The sequence below is a fragment of the Carcharhinus amblyrhynchos genome, chromosome 6 (genome assembly GCF_965287045.1).
Source record: "Carcharhinus amblyrhynchos chromosome 6, sCarAmb.v2.hapA, whole genome shotgun sequence".
In the NCBI taxonomy this organism is placed as follows: domain Eukaryota; kingdom Metazoa; phylum Chordata; class Chondrichthyes; order Carcharhiniformes; family Carcharhinidae; genus Carcharhinus; species Carcharhinus amblyrhynchos.
The window spans coordinates 68,472,738-68,489,977 of record NC_137329.1 but is presented as its reverse complement, the minus strand read 5'-3'; the positions used below and the strand labels follow the sequence as shown (position 1 = coordinate 68,489,977).

The 17,240-nt window shown below is 43.1% G+C and overlaps 1 protein-coding gene across 1 annotated transcript in view; it reads right to left on the bottom strand.

Moving 5' to 3' along the window:
• LOC145343990 (lysine-specific demethylase 7B-like) overlaps nucleotides 1-17,240 on the bottom strand; it is a 115,296-nt gene that overhangs the window by 50,368 nt on the left and 47,688 nt on the right. Inside the window, exon 14 of the mRNA XM_080190598.1 lies at nucleotides 14,766-14,920. Coding sequence (XP_080046724.1) covers nucleotides 14,766-14,920 — 155 coding nt within the window. The remainder of the gene's footprint in view (nucleotides 1-14,765; nucleotides 14,921-17,240) is intronic.

Here is a 17,240-nt window from a genome sequence, read left to right as displayed (position 1 = left end):
CCTTACATCAGTGGTAGGGAAATTATCGGAGAAGATTCTTAAGATTTTCTCATATTTGGAAAAATATGGCAGCATGGCTTTGATGTGGGAATGCTGGCGTTGGACTGGGGTAAACACAGTAAAAAGTCTGACAACACCAGGTTTTAGTCCAACCGATTTATTCGATAATACTCACAAGCTTTCGAGGGGACTGCCTCTTCGTCAGGTACTGCCTCTTCGTCAGGTTCACCTGACGAAGAGGCAGTCCCCTCGAAAGCTTGTGAGTATTATCAAATAAATCGGTCGGACTAAAACCTGGTGTTGTCAGACTTTTTAAGCATGGCTTTGTGCAGGGGGAGGTTGTGTCTTTCAAACGTGATTGAGTTTTTTTTTAAAGTTTATTTATTAGTGTCACAAATAGGTTTACATTAACACTGCAATGAAATTACTGTGAGCATCCCTTGGTCATGACACTCCAACATCTGTTCAAGCACACTGAGGGAAAACTTAGCATGACCAATGCACCCAATCAGCACATCTTTCAGAGAGGGGAAACTGGAGCACATGGAGGAAACCCATGCAGATATGGGGAGAATGTGCAGATTCCACACAGACAGTGACCCAAGCCAGGAATCAAAACTGATTTCCTGGCGATGTGCGGCAGCAGTGCTAATCACTGCTACCGCGCTGCCTCTAGCTCACATTTCTTTTGAGAAAGTGACAAAGATGATTTATGAAGGCAAGATGGAGGATGTGGTCTACAAGGACTTTATCAAGGCTTCTGACAATATTTCACATAGCAGGCTAATAAAGGTGAAGCCACATGGGATCCACAGTAAGTTGGATACAGAACTGATCTGGTCATAGAAGACAGAGTGTAACAGTGGAAGGATGTTTTTCTGACTGGAGATCTATGACCAATGGTGTTCTGCAGGGATCAGTGCTGGGGACCCCTGTTTATAATATATATGATATGGACGAGAATATAGGTAGTCTGATTAGTAAGTTTGGAACACAAAGATTGGGCAAAGCTGCAGATAGCAAGGAGGACAAACAACAGTACTGTGAAAAAGTTACAATTGCTGAAATAAAAGGGACAGATACAAAACTGCCTGTTAAAAGGAATCATGGATATTTTTCGACTGGAGGAAGGTTTGCAGTGGAATTTCCCAGTAGTTGCTTTCCCTCGTAAAAAGTTGGGACTGTTCTAATTGGAGAGGAAAAGGCTGAGAGGAAATTCGATAAAGATGTTTAGAATCACGAGGGCGCTGGACAAAGAAGATGGGGAGAAACCGTTCCCACTCAAGAGTTGAGAATGAGTGATTTGCAAAAGAAGCAAATAATAAAGTACAAAGAAAAGTATAGCACAGGGAAAGGTTCTTTGGCCCTCTAAGCCTATGCCAATCATGATGCCTGCTTAAACTAAAACCATATGGACTTACTGAGTCCTTATCTTTCCATTCCCATCCTGTGGGCAGCACTGCTGCCTTACAGCGCCAGGGACCCGGTTCGGTCACTTTCCGTGTGGAGTTTGCACGTTCTCCCCTTGTCTGCGTGGATTTCCTCTGGGTGCTCCGATTTCCCCCCAGTCTAAAGACATGTAGATTACGTGCATTGATCTGAACAGGTGCCGGAGTGTGGCGACTAGGGAAATTTCAGAGTAACTTCATTGCAGTGCTAATGTAAGCCTCACTTGTGACAGATAAATAAAATTTATTCATGTATTCCTCTAGTTGCCTCTTAAATGCTCTTATCACACCTGCTCCCATCACCTCCCAGGGTAGCACGTTCCAGACATTCACCACTCTATAAAAAAAACTCTAGGCACATCTCCTCTAAACTTTTCCTCATGCACCTTAAACCTACGTCTCCAAGTATTTGACTTTTGCACCCTAGGAAAGAGCATCTGATTATCCACTCTGTCCATGCCACTCAATCTTGTAAACCTCTAAGAGGTCACCCCTCAACCTCCGTCGTTACAGTGAAAACAGAGTTTATCCAACCTATCGTCATAGCTAATAGACCAGGCAACATCCTGGTAAACATCGTCTATACGCTCTCCAAAGCATCCACGTCCTTCTGGTAGCATGGCAACCAGAACTGTACACAACATTCTAAATGAGGCCCAACTAAGGTTCTGTACAGCTGTAGCATGACCTACCAATTTTTATACTCAACGCACCGACCGATGAAGACAAGCGTGCCAAATATCTTCTTGACTTGGACATTTGTGTTGACACTTTGTGATCGGTGGACACGTATGCCCAGATCTCTCTCCGTCAATACTCCCAAAGGTTTTACCATTTGCTGTATAATTCCTACATGCATTGAATTTTCCAAAATACATTATCTCACACTTAGCTGAATTAAACTCGATCTGCCATCTCTCCATAAAAGCCTCCAAATGATCTATATCTTGCTGTATCCTCTGACAGTCCTCTTTGCTACCCACAATTCTACCAATTTTTGGTGTTGTCTGCGAACTTATGAATCAGACCAGCTATACTTTCCTCCAAATCATTTATATATACTATGAACAACAACAATCCCAGAATTGATCCCTGCTTTTCAAAGCCTTCCATTCAGAAGAGCACCCTTCTATTGCTACCCTCTGTCTTCTATGGCCAAACCAGTTCTGTATCCATCTTGCCAGCTCTCCTCTGATCCTGTGTGACTTCACTTTTCGTACCAGTCTACCATGAAGTACCTTGTCAAAGGCTTTACTGAAGTCCATGTATACAACATCCATTGCCTTTCCCTCATCTTTCATCTTCATCACTTGCTCAAAAAACTTGATTAAGTTAGCGAGACACTAATTCTCCTTTACAAAATCATGCTATCACTAATAAATCCATTCATTTCCAAATATAAGTAAATCCTGTCCCTAAGAATCTTTTCCAATAATTTCCCTACCGCTGACGTAAGGCTCACCAGCCTATAGTTTCCTGGATTATCCCTGCTGCCCTTCTTAAACAATGGAGCAACACTGACTATTCTCCAGTTCCCTCTGGACCTTCACCTGTAGCCCATGAGTCATAGAGGTTTACAGCATGGAAACAGATCCTTCAGCCCAGCTTGTCCATGCTGTCCTTTCTTTTTATTAAATAACTAAGCTAGTCCCAATTGCTTGCATTTGGCCCATATCCCTTGATACCCATCTTGTCCATGTAAATGTCTAAATACTTTTCAAAAAGACAAAATTGTACCCAACTCTACTCCTACTTATGGCAGCTTGTTCCAGACATTCACCACCCTATGTGAAAAAAATTGCCCCTCTGGACACTTTTGTATCTCTCCCTTCTCACCTTAAACCTATGCCCTCTAGTTTTAGACTCTTCTACCTTTGGGAAAAGATATTGACTATCTAGTTGATCTATGCCCCTCATTATTTTATAGGCCTCTATAAGATCACCCCTCAACTTCCTATGCTCCAGAGAAAAATATCCCAGTCTATCCAGCTTCTTCTTATAACTAAATCCATCAAGTCCCAGTAGCATTCTAGTAAATCTTTTCTGCACACTTCCTAGTTTAATCATTTTCTTTCTATAATAGGGTGACCAGAACTGTCTTGTACAACTTCAACAAGCTATCCCAACTCCTGTATCTAATGCTCTGACCAATGAAAGCATGCCAAATGTCTTTTTTTAACCATCCTGTCCACACATGACTCCACCTTCAATGAACATGTACTCCTAGGTCTCTTTGTTCACTAACACTCCCCCAACATCTTATCATTAACTGAGCAGGTCCTGCCCTGGTTCAATCTACCAAAATGCATCATCTCGCATTTGTTTAAATCAAACTCCATCTGCCATTCATCAGCCCACTGGCCCAATTGATCAAGATCCCATTGCAATCCGTGATAACTGTCCACTATGCCAATCTTGGTATCATCTGCAAATTTACTAACCAGGCCTCCTAAATTCTCATATAAATCAGTATGACAAATAACAATGGACCCAACCCAATGGACTCATGTGACGAATAACAATGGACCCAACACGAATCTCTGAGGCACACCACTGATCACAGGTTTCCAATATGAAAAACAACCCTTTACAAGAATACAAAGATTTCTGTCAAGGCCGCAGCAATTGCCACCCTTGCCACCAACACATCTCCTGCTCCACCAGAGGCCCAAACATCCTGGACACTGCTACACAAATATCACGTATGCCTACTGTTCTATCGCCTGCCCACACTTTGGCAAATCAGACCACAAGGCTGTGCTCCTGCTCCGGGCTTACAAAGAAAAACTGAAGCAGGAGAATCCATCGAAGAAAGTCGTGTAATAATGGCCTGAGGAATCGGATGATTTCTTACGAGGCTGCTTGGAGTCAGTGGACTAGTCAGTATTTAAAAATTCTGTGACCAGCCTGAACAAATATGCCACTACAGTAACTGACTTCATTAAGAACATAAGAACTAGGAGCAAGAGTTAGGCCATCTGGCCCCTCGAGCCTGCTCTGTCATTCAATAAGATCATGGCTCATCTTTCTGTGGACTCAGCTCCACTTACCTGCCTGCTCACCATAACCCTTAATTTCTTGACTGTTCAAAAATTTATCTGTCCTTGCCTTAAAAACATTCAATGAGGTAGCCTCAAACTGCTTCACTGGGCAGGGAATTCCACAGATGGACAACCCTTTGCGTGAAGAAGTTCCTCCTCAACCCAGTCCTAAATCTGCTTCCTCCTATTTTAAGGCTATGCCCCCTAGCTGTAGTTCCACCCACGAGTGTAAACAACTTGCCTGCTTCTATCTTATCTATTCCCTTCATAGCCTTATATGTTTCTATAAGATCTCCCCTCATTCTGAATTCCAGTGAGTACAGCCCCAGTCTACTCAGTCTCTCCTCATAAGCCAACCCTCCCAACTCTGGAATCAACTTAGTGAATCTCCTCTGCACCCCCTCCAGTGCCAGCTTATCTGTTCTCAAGTAAGGAGACCAAAACTGTACACAATATTCCACATGTGGCTTCACCAGCAACTGCTACAGCTGCAATATAATCTCACTGTTTTTAAACTCCATCCTTCTAGCAATGAAGGACAAAATTCCATTTGCCTTCTTAATTACCTGCAAACCAACTCCTTGAGATTCCTGCACAAGGAAACCCAGGTCCCTCTGCACAGCAGCATGCTGCAATTTTTTACCATTTAAATAATAGTCCATTTTGCTGTTATTCCTACCAAAATAAATGACCTCACATTTACCAACATTGTACTCCATCTGCCAGACACTCGCCCACTCACTTAGATTATCTATATCCCTTTGCAGACTTTCAGCATCCTCTGTACTCTTCCACCTATCTTGGTGTCATCTGCGAATTTTGACACACCACACCTGGTCCCCAACTCCACATCATCTATGTAAATCGTAAACAATTGTGGTCCCAACACTGATCCCTGAGGCACTCCACTAGTCATTGATTGCCAACCAGAAAAACACCTCTTTACCCCCACTCTTTGCTTTCTGTTAGTTAACCAATGCTCCATCCATGCTAATACATTACCCGTAACACCATGCACCTTTATCTTATGTAGCAGTCTTTGGTGCGGCAGCTTGTCAAATACTTTATGGAAATCCAGATACACCATATTCACAGGTTCCCCATTAGTAAGTGTGTAGAAAACTGTGTACAAAGAAGCAAATCTGTGTATTCCCCAACTAGAATTCATTGAAGAACAGGGATTTCCACTACTTGCTGAAGTCCAGGTCTGAGGCGTTCAAGTCAGGCAATACTGACCAATACAAGAAAGCCAGATACAATCTCAGGAGGTTCACCAAAGATGCCAAAAGATAATACCAGACTAAGCTAGAGTCCCAGGCTAGCCACATTGATCCCTGCCAACGATGACAAGGCCTGCAAGACATGTAAAATGAAGGCACATAAAATCACCAGCTCTAATGCACCCCTCCCTGATGAGCTCAATACATTATATGCCTGATTTGAGCAAGAGGTCAGCGAGAGCATGCCCTCCATTCTGGAAGCCCAGGAAGAATCTGGTGTCTGAGGTCAGGGCAGTTTCTTGAAGGTCAACCCATGGAAAACAGCTGGCCCGGATGGGGTACCCAGACATACACTCAGATCCTGCACGAGTCAGCTGGCAGAGGTATTCATAGACATCTTCAACCTCTCTTTACAACAATGTGAGGTCCCTATCTGCTTCGAGAAGACAGCCAACATCCCAGTACTGAAAAAAACCAAGCAGCGTGCCTTAATGACTAATTGGCCAGTGGCTTTGACATTCATCATTATGAAGTGCTTCAAAAGGTTAGTCATGGCACGAATCAATTCCAGACTATCTGAATCCTACAGTTTGCCTACTGCCGCAACAGATCCACAGCAGATGCCATTTCCCTGACCCGGCACTCAACCTTAGAACACCTAGATGACAAGGACATCTATATCAGACTCCTATTTATTGACTGCTGCTCAGTCTTCAACACTATTATTCCCACGAAACTCATTTCCAAACTCTATGGCCTGGGCCTCAGCACCTTCCTCTGCGACTGGATCCCGAACTTCCAAACTCACAGATCACTATCAGCAAGGATAGGCAACAACACCTCCTCCACGATCATCAACATCGGTGCCCCACAAGTCTATGTTCTCAGCCCCCTACTATACTCGTTATACACGTATGACTGTGCAGCCAAATTCCCTTTCAATTCAATTTTCAAGTTTGCTGATGACAACATTGTAATGGATCAGAGCTCAAACAATGACGAGACAGAGTACAGGAATGAGAGACAGAATATGAACAATAATCTGACAACAATAATCTCTCCCTCAGTGTCAACAAAATGAAGGAGACTGTCATCAACTTCAGGAAGCACAAAAGGAGAACATGCCCCTGTCTACATCAACAAGGTAAAAAGTCTGACAACACAAGGACAAGTACATCAACAAGGACAAAGTAGAAAGAGTCAACAGCTTCAAGTTTTTAGATGTCCAGATCACCAAACTGTCCTGATACCCCAATGCTGACACTATAGTTAAGAAAGCCCATCAATGCCTCTACTTTCTCAGAAGACTAAGGAAATTTGGCATGTCAGCTACAACTCTCACCAATTTTTAAAGATGCACCATAGAAAGCATTCTTTCTGGTTGTACCACAGCGTGGTATGGCTCCTGCTCTGCCCAAGACAGCAAGGAACTACAAAAAGGTGTGAACGTAGCTCAATCCATCACACAAACCAGCCCCCCATCCACTGATTCTGTCTACATTTCCTGCTGCCTCGGCAAAGCAGCCAGCATAATTAAGGACCCCATGTACCCCAGACATTCTCTCTTCCTTCTCGAAAAACATACTGAAATCTGAGGTCACGTACCAACCAACTCAAGAACAGTTTCTTCTCTGCTGCTGTCAGACTGTTGAATGGACTTACCTTGCATTAAGTTGATCTTTCTCTACATCCTTGCTATGACTGTAATAGCACATTCTGCACTCTCTCATTTCCTTTTCTATGTTTTCTCTATACAGCACGCAAGAAACAATACTTTTCACTCAATGCTAACACATGACAATAATCAAATCAAATTAAAATCAGTCTTCTGGGGTAGATCCAAATCAGGCCGTGAGGATCCATCTACTTTAATCCTTTTTAAAGGCACCCAATACCTTCTCCTTTTTGATTTCGACATGACCCGGAATATCTACACACCCTACCCTAGCCTCCTCATCGATCAAGTCCCTCCCTTTGGTGAATGCGGAGGCAAAGTACTCATTTAGTATCTTGCCCATTTCCTCAGGTTTCATGCATAGATTCCCTTAACTATCCTTGTGCAGACCAACCCGTTCCCTGGCTACCCTCTTGTTCTTTATGTACATATAAAATGCCTTAGGATGTTCCTTAATCCTGTTTGCCAAAGACTTTTCATGACCCATTTTAGCCCTTCCGACTTGGTCCTTCCAAGACCACAAGACTTTATCCCATCAAGTCTGGTCCAGCATTCAAAGAGATCATGACTGATCTGATATGACAATCCTCAACTCCACTTTCCCACCTTATCCCCACAACCAGGCAGCACAATGATCCACTGATTACCACTGCTGCCTCACCAAAGACCTGGGTTCAATTCTACCTCGGGTAACTACGTGTGGAGTTTGCACTATCTTTGTCTGTCTCTGTCTCAGAGATTCCTCCAATTTCATCCAGACTCTAAAGATGTGTTGGTTATGTTGATTGACCATGCTAAATTGCCCCTTAGTGTTGGGGAGAACTAGCAGGGTAAATATATGGGGTTGAGAGTAGGGCCTAGGTGGGATTGTTGTCAATGCATGCTCGATGGCCCGAATGACAAGACAGATGATGAATCTAGGGTTTGTAACTATGATATTGTTGCTAATACATAGACTTGGTTGCAAGTGGGACAGGATTTGCAGTTAAACATTCCAGGATTTAGATGTTTCAGGCAGTGTGGAAATTAAAATGCTCAGACTTAAGTTTCATAGCTTGGAAGCTAAAGTGTGCAGGAGCTAAAAACTGTCCAAATTGAAGTTTCATGCCTTCTCTGTAACAGCTAATGGAAAATGTTTGTTAACTTGCAGAACTTCAAAGGGGTTAGTGTCTGCTACTTCAGCATATGCAAGCCCTGTAACATTCTGCTTTTTAGCCTTCAGAAGGTGAGCAAGACCAGAATTTTCCATAACAAATGCCAGAAGCTAGGTATGGCATATGCTAGGCAAATGAAGGATTAGCAGAAGTCAATTTTTCATCAAATGAAAAAGGACCAGAATTTAATTGGCAAATATGTATGCAAATGAAGGGTTAGGAAAATTGCTTGTTTCTGAATTCCCATAATTGATTATAATTGCTAAGTTGGTTTCCTGTAACATCAGAAACACTTGCAGTGTAGCTCCAAGCTGGTTCCCCTTCTGCACAAGTCATTAAAGGCCTCACATTGGAATGCGTGGTGCCTAGCGCTGGTTGTATTCAAGTCAAATAAGAGCGCCTAAGGTTGCTGGTACTCAGGATCTCTGACAATAGGATAGAGAGGGATGTAAAAGGGGAGGGGGAGTTGCATTAGGAGAATATCACAGCTATACTGAGGGAAGACACCTCCAAGGGTTCAGGCAGCAAGGCAATATAAGTACAGCACAGGAATAGGAAGGGTGCAGTCACAACGTTGGGGGTTTATTACAGGCCTCCCAACAACAAACAGTAGATAAAGAAGCAGATATGCAGACGGATTTTGGAAAAATGCAAAAACATGGTTGTTGTGATCAGTGATTTTAAACTTTCCCTATATTGATAGGGACTCACTTACTGCTAGGTGCTTCAGTGGGTCAGAATTTGTTAGAAGTGCCCAGGAGGGTTTCTTAAAACGTTAGATATATAGCCCAACTTGAGGAAGAGTCATATTACACCTGGTAGCTGTTACTAGGGGGCATAACTGTAAGATTCATGGTGGGAGATATAGGATGGGTGTCCGAGGTAGATTCTTCACTCAGAGTGGTTGGGGTGTGGAATAGACTGCCTACTGTGATGGTAGAGTTGGACACTTTAGGAACTTTCAAGCGGTTACTGGAATAGGCACATGGGACACACCAGAATTATAGGGAGGGGATAGCTTTATCTTGGGATTGGACATACCTTGGCACAACACTGAGGGCCGAAGGGCCGGTACTGTGCTGTAATGTTCTATGTTCGCTACGTTCTATGTATTGGGGAATGAGCCCAGCCAGGTGATCAAAGTTTCAGTAGGAGAGCATTTTGGGAACAGTGATCATGGAGAGTGTAGATTGGGAAAGGCTGTTTGAGGATAAATCAACACCGATACATGGGAGTCTTTCAAATGTCAGTTGATTGGAATTCAGGACCTACACGTACCTGTAAGGATGGATAAGTGTGGCAAATATTGGGAACCCTGGATAACGACAGATATTGTCAAAAAAAAAGGAAGCATTCGTAAGGTCTAAAAAAAGCTTAGAATAGATGAAGCCCTTGAAGAATATAAAGTAGGATGGAACTTAAGTAAGCAGTTAGGCTAAAAGGGAGTCATGAAAAGTCCTTGGCAAACAGGATTAAGGAAAATCCTAAGGCATTTTATAAATACGTAAAGAGCAAGAGGATAGCCAGGGAAAGGTCCACGCAAAGATAGTGGAGGGAATCTATGCTTGAAACCAAAGGAAACAGGCAAGATATAAAATGAATACTTTGCCTCAGTACTCAAAGAGAGGGATTTGACAGATGAGGAGGCTTAGGTGTGCAGATATTCTGGGTCATGTCAATATCAAAAAGGTGGTATTGTGCATCTTAAAAAGCATTAAAGCAGATAAGTCCCCACAGCCTGATGGAATCTACCCCAGAATACTGAGGGAGACAAGGTTGGCAATTGCTGGGGCCTAGACAGAAATCTTTGTATCCTCATTGGCTACAGGTGAAGTTCCAGAGGACTGAAGGATAGCCAATGTTGTTCCATTGTTTAAGAAGGGCAGCAGGGATAACCCAGGGAATTATGGGTTGTTGAGTCTTACATCAGTGGTAGGGAAATTATTAGAAAAGATGCTGAGGGACAGGATTTAGTCACATTTGGAAACAAATGGACTGACAGACAGCATGATTTTGTGAAGGAGAGGTCCTGCCTCACTAACTTGATCAAGTTTTTTGAGGAAGAGACAAAAATGATAGATGTAGGAGATCAGTGGACGTTGTATACATAAAGCCTTTGACAAGGTACCTCATGGTAGACTAGTATGAAAGGATCAGAGGAGATCTGATAAGATGGACACAGAACTAGATTGGTCATAGAAGACAGAGGGTAGCAGTAGAGGGGTGCTTTTCTGAGTGGAAGACTAACTCAGTAAGAAGTCAGACAACACCAGGTTTAAGTTCAAGTTATTTGATAGTAAACTCAAGCTTTTGGGGTTTCTCCCTTCGTCAGGTGAATGGAGTGTTCTGGCCTCAGACAGAGCATATAACAGCACAGACAGTTTACAGATTACTGATTAGAATGCAAGTCTTTACAACTAACCTGCTATTCAAGTCTTAAAGATAAGCACAGATTAAAGAGACATGTATTGTCTCCAGACAGTACAGTAAGTGAGGTTTTGCAAACCCAGGCAAGTCATGGGGGTTACAGATAGTGCAACATGAGCCCAAGATCCCTGTTCATGTATATGAAAAGGTATAGATAGAGTAAACAGTAGTAAGCTTTTTCCTAGTTCGGAGACGCACATTACGAGGGGCCACGGGCTTGGGGGGGGGGGGGGGGGGGGGGATAATTCGGATGTTAGAGGGAGGTTTTTCACAGAGGGTAGTGGGGGTATGGAACGCTCTGCCAAGCAAGGTGGTGGAGGCAGGCACACTGGAGTTGTTTAAGAGTTACTTAGATAGGCACATGAGTGGAATAGAGATGGAGGGATATAGGAAACTGTTTTAAATAAGGTTCAGAAGCCTTGGGACGTCCCTGGAAATCAATTGATTCCTATGGACCTTCCAACATATTTTCTGGCTCACTTGTTTTACTTTTGAGCTTCTGAGGGTTCCCTTTGTATAAGGATGTGCATGGTATTGATGTTTTTCTCTTTTAATCTACAGGTGCTTCCGTTCGCCTTGTTGTCCAACAAGGGGCATACACGCGATGGGTCGTACAAGGGCTGCTCTTGGTTGTTTCAAGAGTAGCCTAGTGCTTCACATTGTTAGTGTACGCTTAAACTGGACCAGATGCTGGGCAACACGACAGCTCAGTGACTATCACTGTTTGCTGTGCAGATACATGGAATTGGGCCAGAGTTTGCACATTCTCCCCGTGCTTGCGTGGGTTTTCTCTGGATGCTCCGATTTCCTCCCACACCCCAAAGATGTGCTGTTAGGCTGATTGGAGGTAATAAATTGTCCCTAAATTAGTCTTCCCTCAATGTGGAATGCCATAAGCATAGACAAGGGGGGACTCAATGTTAAAATGGCAGTGCGGGCTCATTGGGTCAAAGGGCCTGTTTCCCGTGCTGTGTTGTTCTTTGTTCTCTTTAAGTGTGAGATAATACATTTCTGAAGATCCAATGCATATAGACATGATACAGTAAATGGTAAAATCCTTGGGAGTATTGACAGGCAGAGATCTGGGTGTACATGTCCACCAATCACTGAAACTGGCAACAGGTGGATAAGGTAGTCAAGGCATACAGCATGCTTGCCTTCATCAGTTGTGGCAATGAGTATAAAAATTGGCAGCTCATGCTGCAGCTGTACATAACCTTAGTTAGGCCTCATTTGGAATATTGCATAGAATTCAGGTTGTCACACCACCAGGAGGACATGGATGCTTTAGGGAGGATACAGAAGAGGTTTATCAGGATGTTTTCTGGTCTGGAGAGTATTAGCTTTGAGAGAGAGAGAGAGAGAGAGAGAAGTTGGATAAACTCTTTGTTCTCACTGGAACGATGGAGGCTAAAGGGCAATCTGATAGGAGGTTTACAAGATTATGAGTGGCATGGACAGGGTGGATAGTCAGATACTTTTTTCTTGGGTAGAATAGTCAAGTACTAGGGGATATAGGTTTAAGATGCATGGGGAAACGTTTAGAGGAGATGTTTAGAGAGTGGTGAGTGCCTGGAAAGGTGGTGGGAGCAGGTATAATGGCAGCATTTAGACAAATACATGAAAAAGATGGGAATGGAAGAATATGGACTCCATAAGTGCATACGGTTTTAGTTTAGGTAGACATCATGATCGGCACAGGTTTGGAGAGCCCAAGATCTTTTCCTGTACTGTACTTTTTGTTTTGTTATTCTGGTTGCATACTATTGTGGAACACTCTTCTGAACATATTCCTCTTTGCCCCTTACATTACCACTAGTCTAGTCTACATTCAGATAAATTCTCATGAGGACTATAATTTTTGCACCTCTAATTTGTTCCTCTATATCCTCCCCACTAAAATAAAGTTTAATTACAAGTCACAATTAAGGCTACAGTAACATTGCAATGAAGCTACTGTGAAATTCCGCTAGTCACCACAGTCCAGCACCTGTTTGGATCAATGCAGCTAAACCAGCACAGACTGTGGGAGGAAACCGGAGCACCCACAGGAAACCCATGCACGGAGAGAACATGCAAACGCCACACATACAGTGACCCAAGCTGGGAATTGAACCCGGGTCCCTGGCGCTGTGAAGCAGCAGTGCTAACCAGCGTGCCATAACTGATGAACTATAGGCTACACTGAGCAATGTAGTGCAGAAGGAGGTTATTCGGCCCTGGACAACAGCCTGTCTGGTTTTAATTTAAAATGATAATGGCAGTTAACAATCTCCTACTACATTCATCATAGCTGTACCTCTACAAATTACAGCCCACCTTGCAATCAATCAGTACTCTCTTCTCATGCAGTATAAATTGTTGTTCTTTTACTATGGGTATTTTGGCAAGGGTCCTAATGAATGCAAAATGAAAAGCTTCGACAAACATTGTCTTTTTTTCTGCAAAACTCAATCATACCAAATAAAGCAGTAGTCGTGGCACTGAGTCTTAAAGAATATTAACTGGGATAGATATTGCGTTCCCTAGTTTGAGTTCTCCTACTTCCTCCCCTTTCAGCACCCACCCAGTCAAATCCCCTCAGGGCCTTGTATGTTTCAATAAGATCACCTCTCATTCTTCTAAACTCCAATGGATACAGGCCCAACCCATCCAACCTTTCCTCATATTATTTTGTCATAACCTCCCAATCCAGATATTAGTCAGGTGAACTTTCTCCGAATTGCAGCATGGTGGCAATGGCACAATGGGAAGCATCACCGTGGTTAGCACTGCTGCCTCACTGTGCCAGGGACCCCCGTTTGATTCGGGCCTCAGGTTTGTGTGGAGTTTGCACCTTCTCCCAGTTCTTGCATGGGTCTCCTCTGGGTGCTCTAGTTGACTCCCACAGTCCAAAGATATGCAGGTAGCTTGATTAAAATGTGTTCGGTTACAGGCATTAGACAGGGAAGTGTTAAGATGTTCTTTCGGTGAGTCCTGTTGGGCCGAATAACCTCCTTCTGCAGTGTAGTGATTCTAGGCTTCCAGTGCAATAATGGAGATTTACACTGTTAACAGGAGTCTAGATGTGGCCTCACCAACACCATTGATTCTGCTTAGACCCCCTTTCATCACATTGAAATTAGCTTTCTGCCAATTTGGAATTTCTATTTTAATGATAGGATAATTCTCAACTCCACTTTCCCACCTTATTCCCATAATCAGGTAACATGATGGCCCAATGGATACCACTATTGCCTCACAGGGATCGGAGTTCAATTCTGGCCTCAGGTCATTGTGCAAACGACAGACGGACAGACGGACAGACATTCTCCTGCTACATGGGTTTCCTCCAGGTGCTCCAGTTTCCTCCTAGACTCCAAAGATGTGCGGGTTAGGTTGATCAGCCATGCTCAATTGCCCTTTAGTGACAGGGGGACTAGCAGGGTAAATATGTGGGGTTGAGGGCAGGGCCGAGATGGGATTGTTGTCAATGCATGTTTGATGGACCAGAATGGCCTCCTTCTGCACTGTAGGGATTCTATGAACCCTACACTTATTCCTTGCTCTTAGTCACTGACACAACAGTTATTCTTTCTTGGTCCTCTTCGCCAACCTCATTCCCCAGCAGCAGGTCTAACAATGCCTTGGCTCCTAGTTCAGTTACCAATATACCGATCCAGAAAATTGTCATCAACATTTCACAAATACTCCCCCAACTTACTCTTTGCTTTAAAACCATTCCAATCAATATTTAAGTAACTGAATATCACCATAGTTACAATTATAATAAAGGTCAAAAATTGAGTGTGCAGGCTTACTGTTCAGTGGATCTTGAGATTCTGGTTTCTCATCCTCCCAATCAGAGCTATCTGCTTCGTGCAGCACACTGCCCAGCTCATCTGATCGCTCTCCCTCTTCAGTTTCACTGTCTCCACTACACTGCTCAAACTCCATCAATTCATCCTTGTTATGACTGGAGGGTTAAAAAGAGGATAGTTAAGTGAATTATAACACATTAGGAACGTGTGTGTGTTTTTTTTTTACATACACGTTTTCAGGGAGAAAAGATTCTCTGAATTATAAAACACACTGCATGGGGAGAGGGGTTTCCAGTGCTCTATGATCTCCTAGCTGAGCAATCTTACATGGTAGTTCATGGGCACTCTGATGCCCAGTAGGACCCTCAAGAATAAAGGTGAGCTGAAGTATTTTTAACTTCCTCTCTAGATTTTCAACCACATGTCTAAATCAGCCCCCACCCTCATTCAGCTGCAGATGGCAGCATAACCAAGCAGCGGATAGAAAGTACTTCAATTCTCTTCAGTATTCAAATAATTTGAGGGAAGTGGAAAGTAGCCAGTGTTCGAGAATGCAAATAATGAAGTGAGACTAGTTAGTATATTGCCAGTTAAGTACAAACTCTTCAGCCAGAATTTTCCAGTCCCTCTCCAGCAGGTTTTCCAACAGCTGATGCTTGCAATTGGCTGTTAGTAGGATCTTCCAACTCTGCCAAATTCAACAGCAATTTACATTGCTCACCCACAGCCTGTATTGGGTTGGGCAAGGCAGGAAGGGCTGGAAAATCCCACCCTTGGACTCAATTATTCAAGATAATATGAGTGTGCATTTTGAAATGCATGGGTTAACTCAATTTGTTTAAAGGCAGTTCGGCTTTACCAATTTAGTGGTTTTTCAAGAAGTAATTTATTCAATAAATAAAGGAAAACAGGAGATATAGGGTATATAGATTTTTGATGCCTTTTCAATTTTGTAGACACTAAAACCATTTAGTGTTGATTCACCGGGATAATACCAAGGAAGGAAATCTCGTGATTTGAAACACTAGAACTATTCAGTACTGGACCAGAGAAGCCCAAGTGAAGATCTAATGGTGCTTTTTAAAAAAAATGCATTGTGATGGAGTGAACAAGGGCAGGCAGCGTGTTGGGGAGTCAGTGGCAAAGGATTTAAATTGTCACAAAGTGAAGAGAGAGGTTGAGTGAAATTTCTAATGCAGAATTATTGCAAGTTGGGATCCTTTGCTACAAGGAATGGTTGAAGTAGATCATTGCATCTTGTAAAGGATAAAAGAACAAAGAAAATTACAGCACAAGATCAGGCTCTTCAGTCCTCCAAGCCTGCAACAACCATGCTGCCCAATTTAACTAAAATCCCCTACCCTTCCAGGGACAATATCCCCCTATTCCCATCCTCTTCATGTATTTGTCAAGATGCCCTTTAAAAGTCACTACCGTATCCGTTTCCATTACCTCCCGCAGCAAAGAGTTCTAGGCACCCACTACTTTGTGTAGAAAATCTACCTCGTACATCTCATTTAAATCTTGCCCCTCACACCTTAAGCCTATGCCCCTACTAATTAACTCTTCCACCCTGGGAAAAAGCTTCTGATTATCAGTCTATCCATGCCTCTCATAATCTTGTAGTCTTCTATCAAATCTCCAACTGATCTATAATCTTGCTGTATCCTCTGATGGTCCTCATTGCTATCCATAAATCCACCAACCTTTGTGTCGTCCACAAACTTACTAATCAAACCAGTTTTATTTTCCTTCAAATAATTTATAAATATTACAAACAGCAAAAGGTCCCAGCACTGATCCCTAAGGAACGCCACTTATCACTGCCCTCCATACAGAAATGCACCCTTCCACTGTTACCCTCTGTCTTTTTTGACCGAGCCAGTTTTGCATTCACCTTGCCAGCTCACTTCCGATCCCATGCGACTTCACCTTCTGCACTAGTCTGTCATGATGGACCTTGTCAAAAGCCTTACTGAAGTCCACGTAGACAACATCCACTGCCTTCGAAAAAATCAATTAAGTTTGTGAGACACGACCTCCCCTTCACATCATCACGTTGCCTCTCACTAACGCAGGATTTATTTCCACTTGGAAATAAATGGACGTCTCGAAGAATCCTCTTCAATAATTTCCCTACCACTGATGTAAGGCTCACTGGCCTGTAATTACCTGGATTATTCTTGCCACCCTTTTTGAACAAAGGAACAACACTACCTTTTCTCCAATCCTCTGGGACCTCCCTGTAGCCAGTAAGGATACAAAAATTTCTCTCAAGGCCCCAGCAATTTCCTCCCTTGCCTCTCTGTTTTCTGGGGTGTGACCTATCAGGCCCTGGGGACTTGTCTACCTTAATATTTCTCAAGAACCCCAATACCTTCTCCTTTTTGATCTCAAAATGAGTCAAACTATCTACACGTCCTTTCCCAGACCCAAAAGCTGAATCAGAGGAGAATACAGGATCATGGGAAGAGT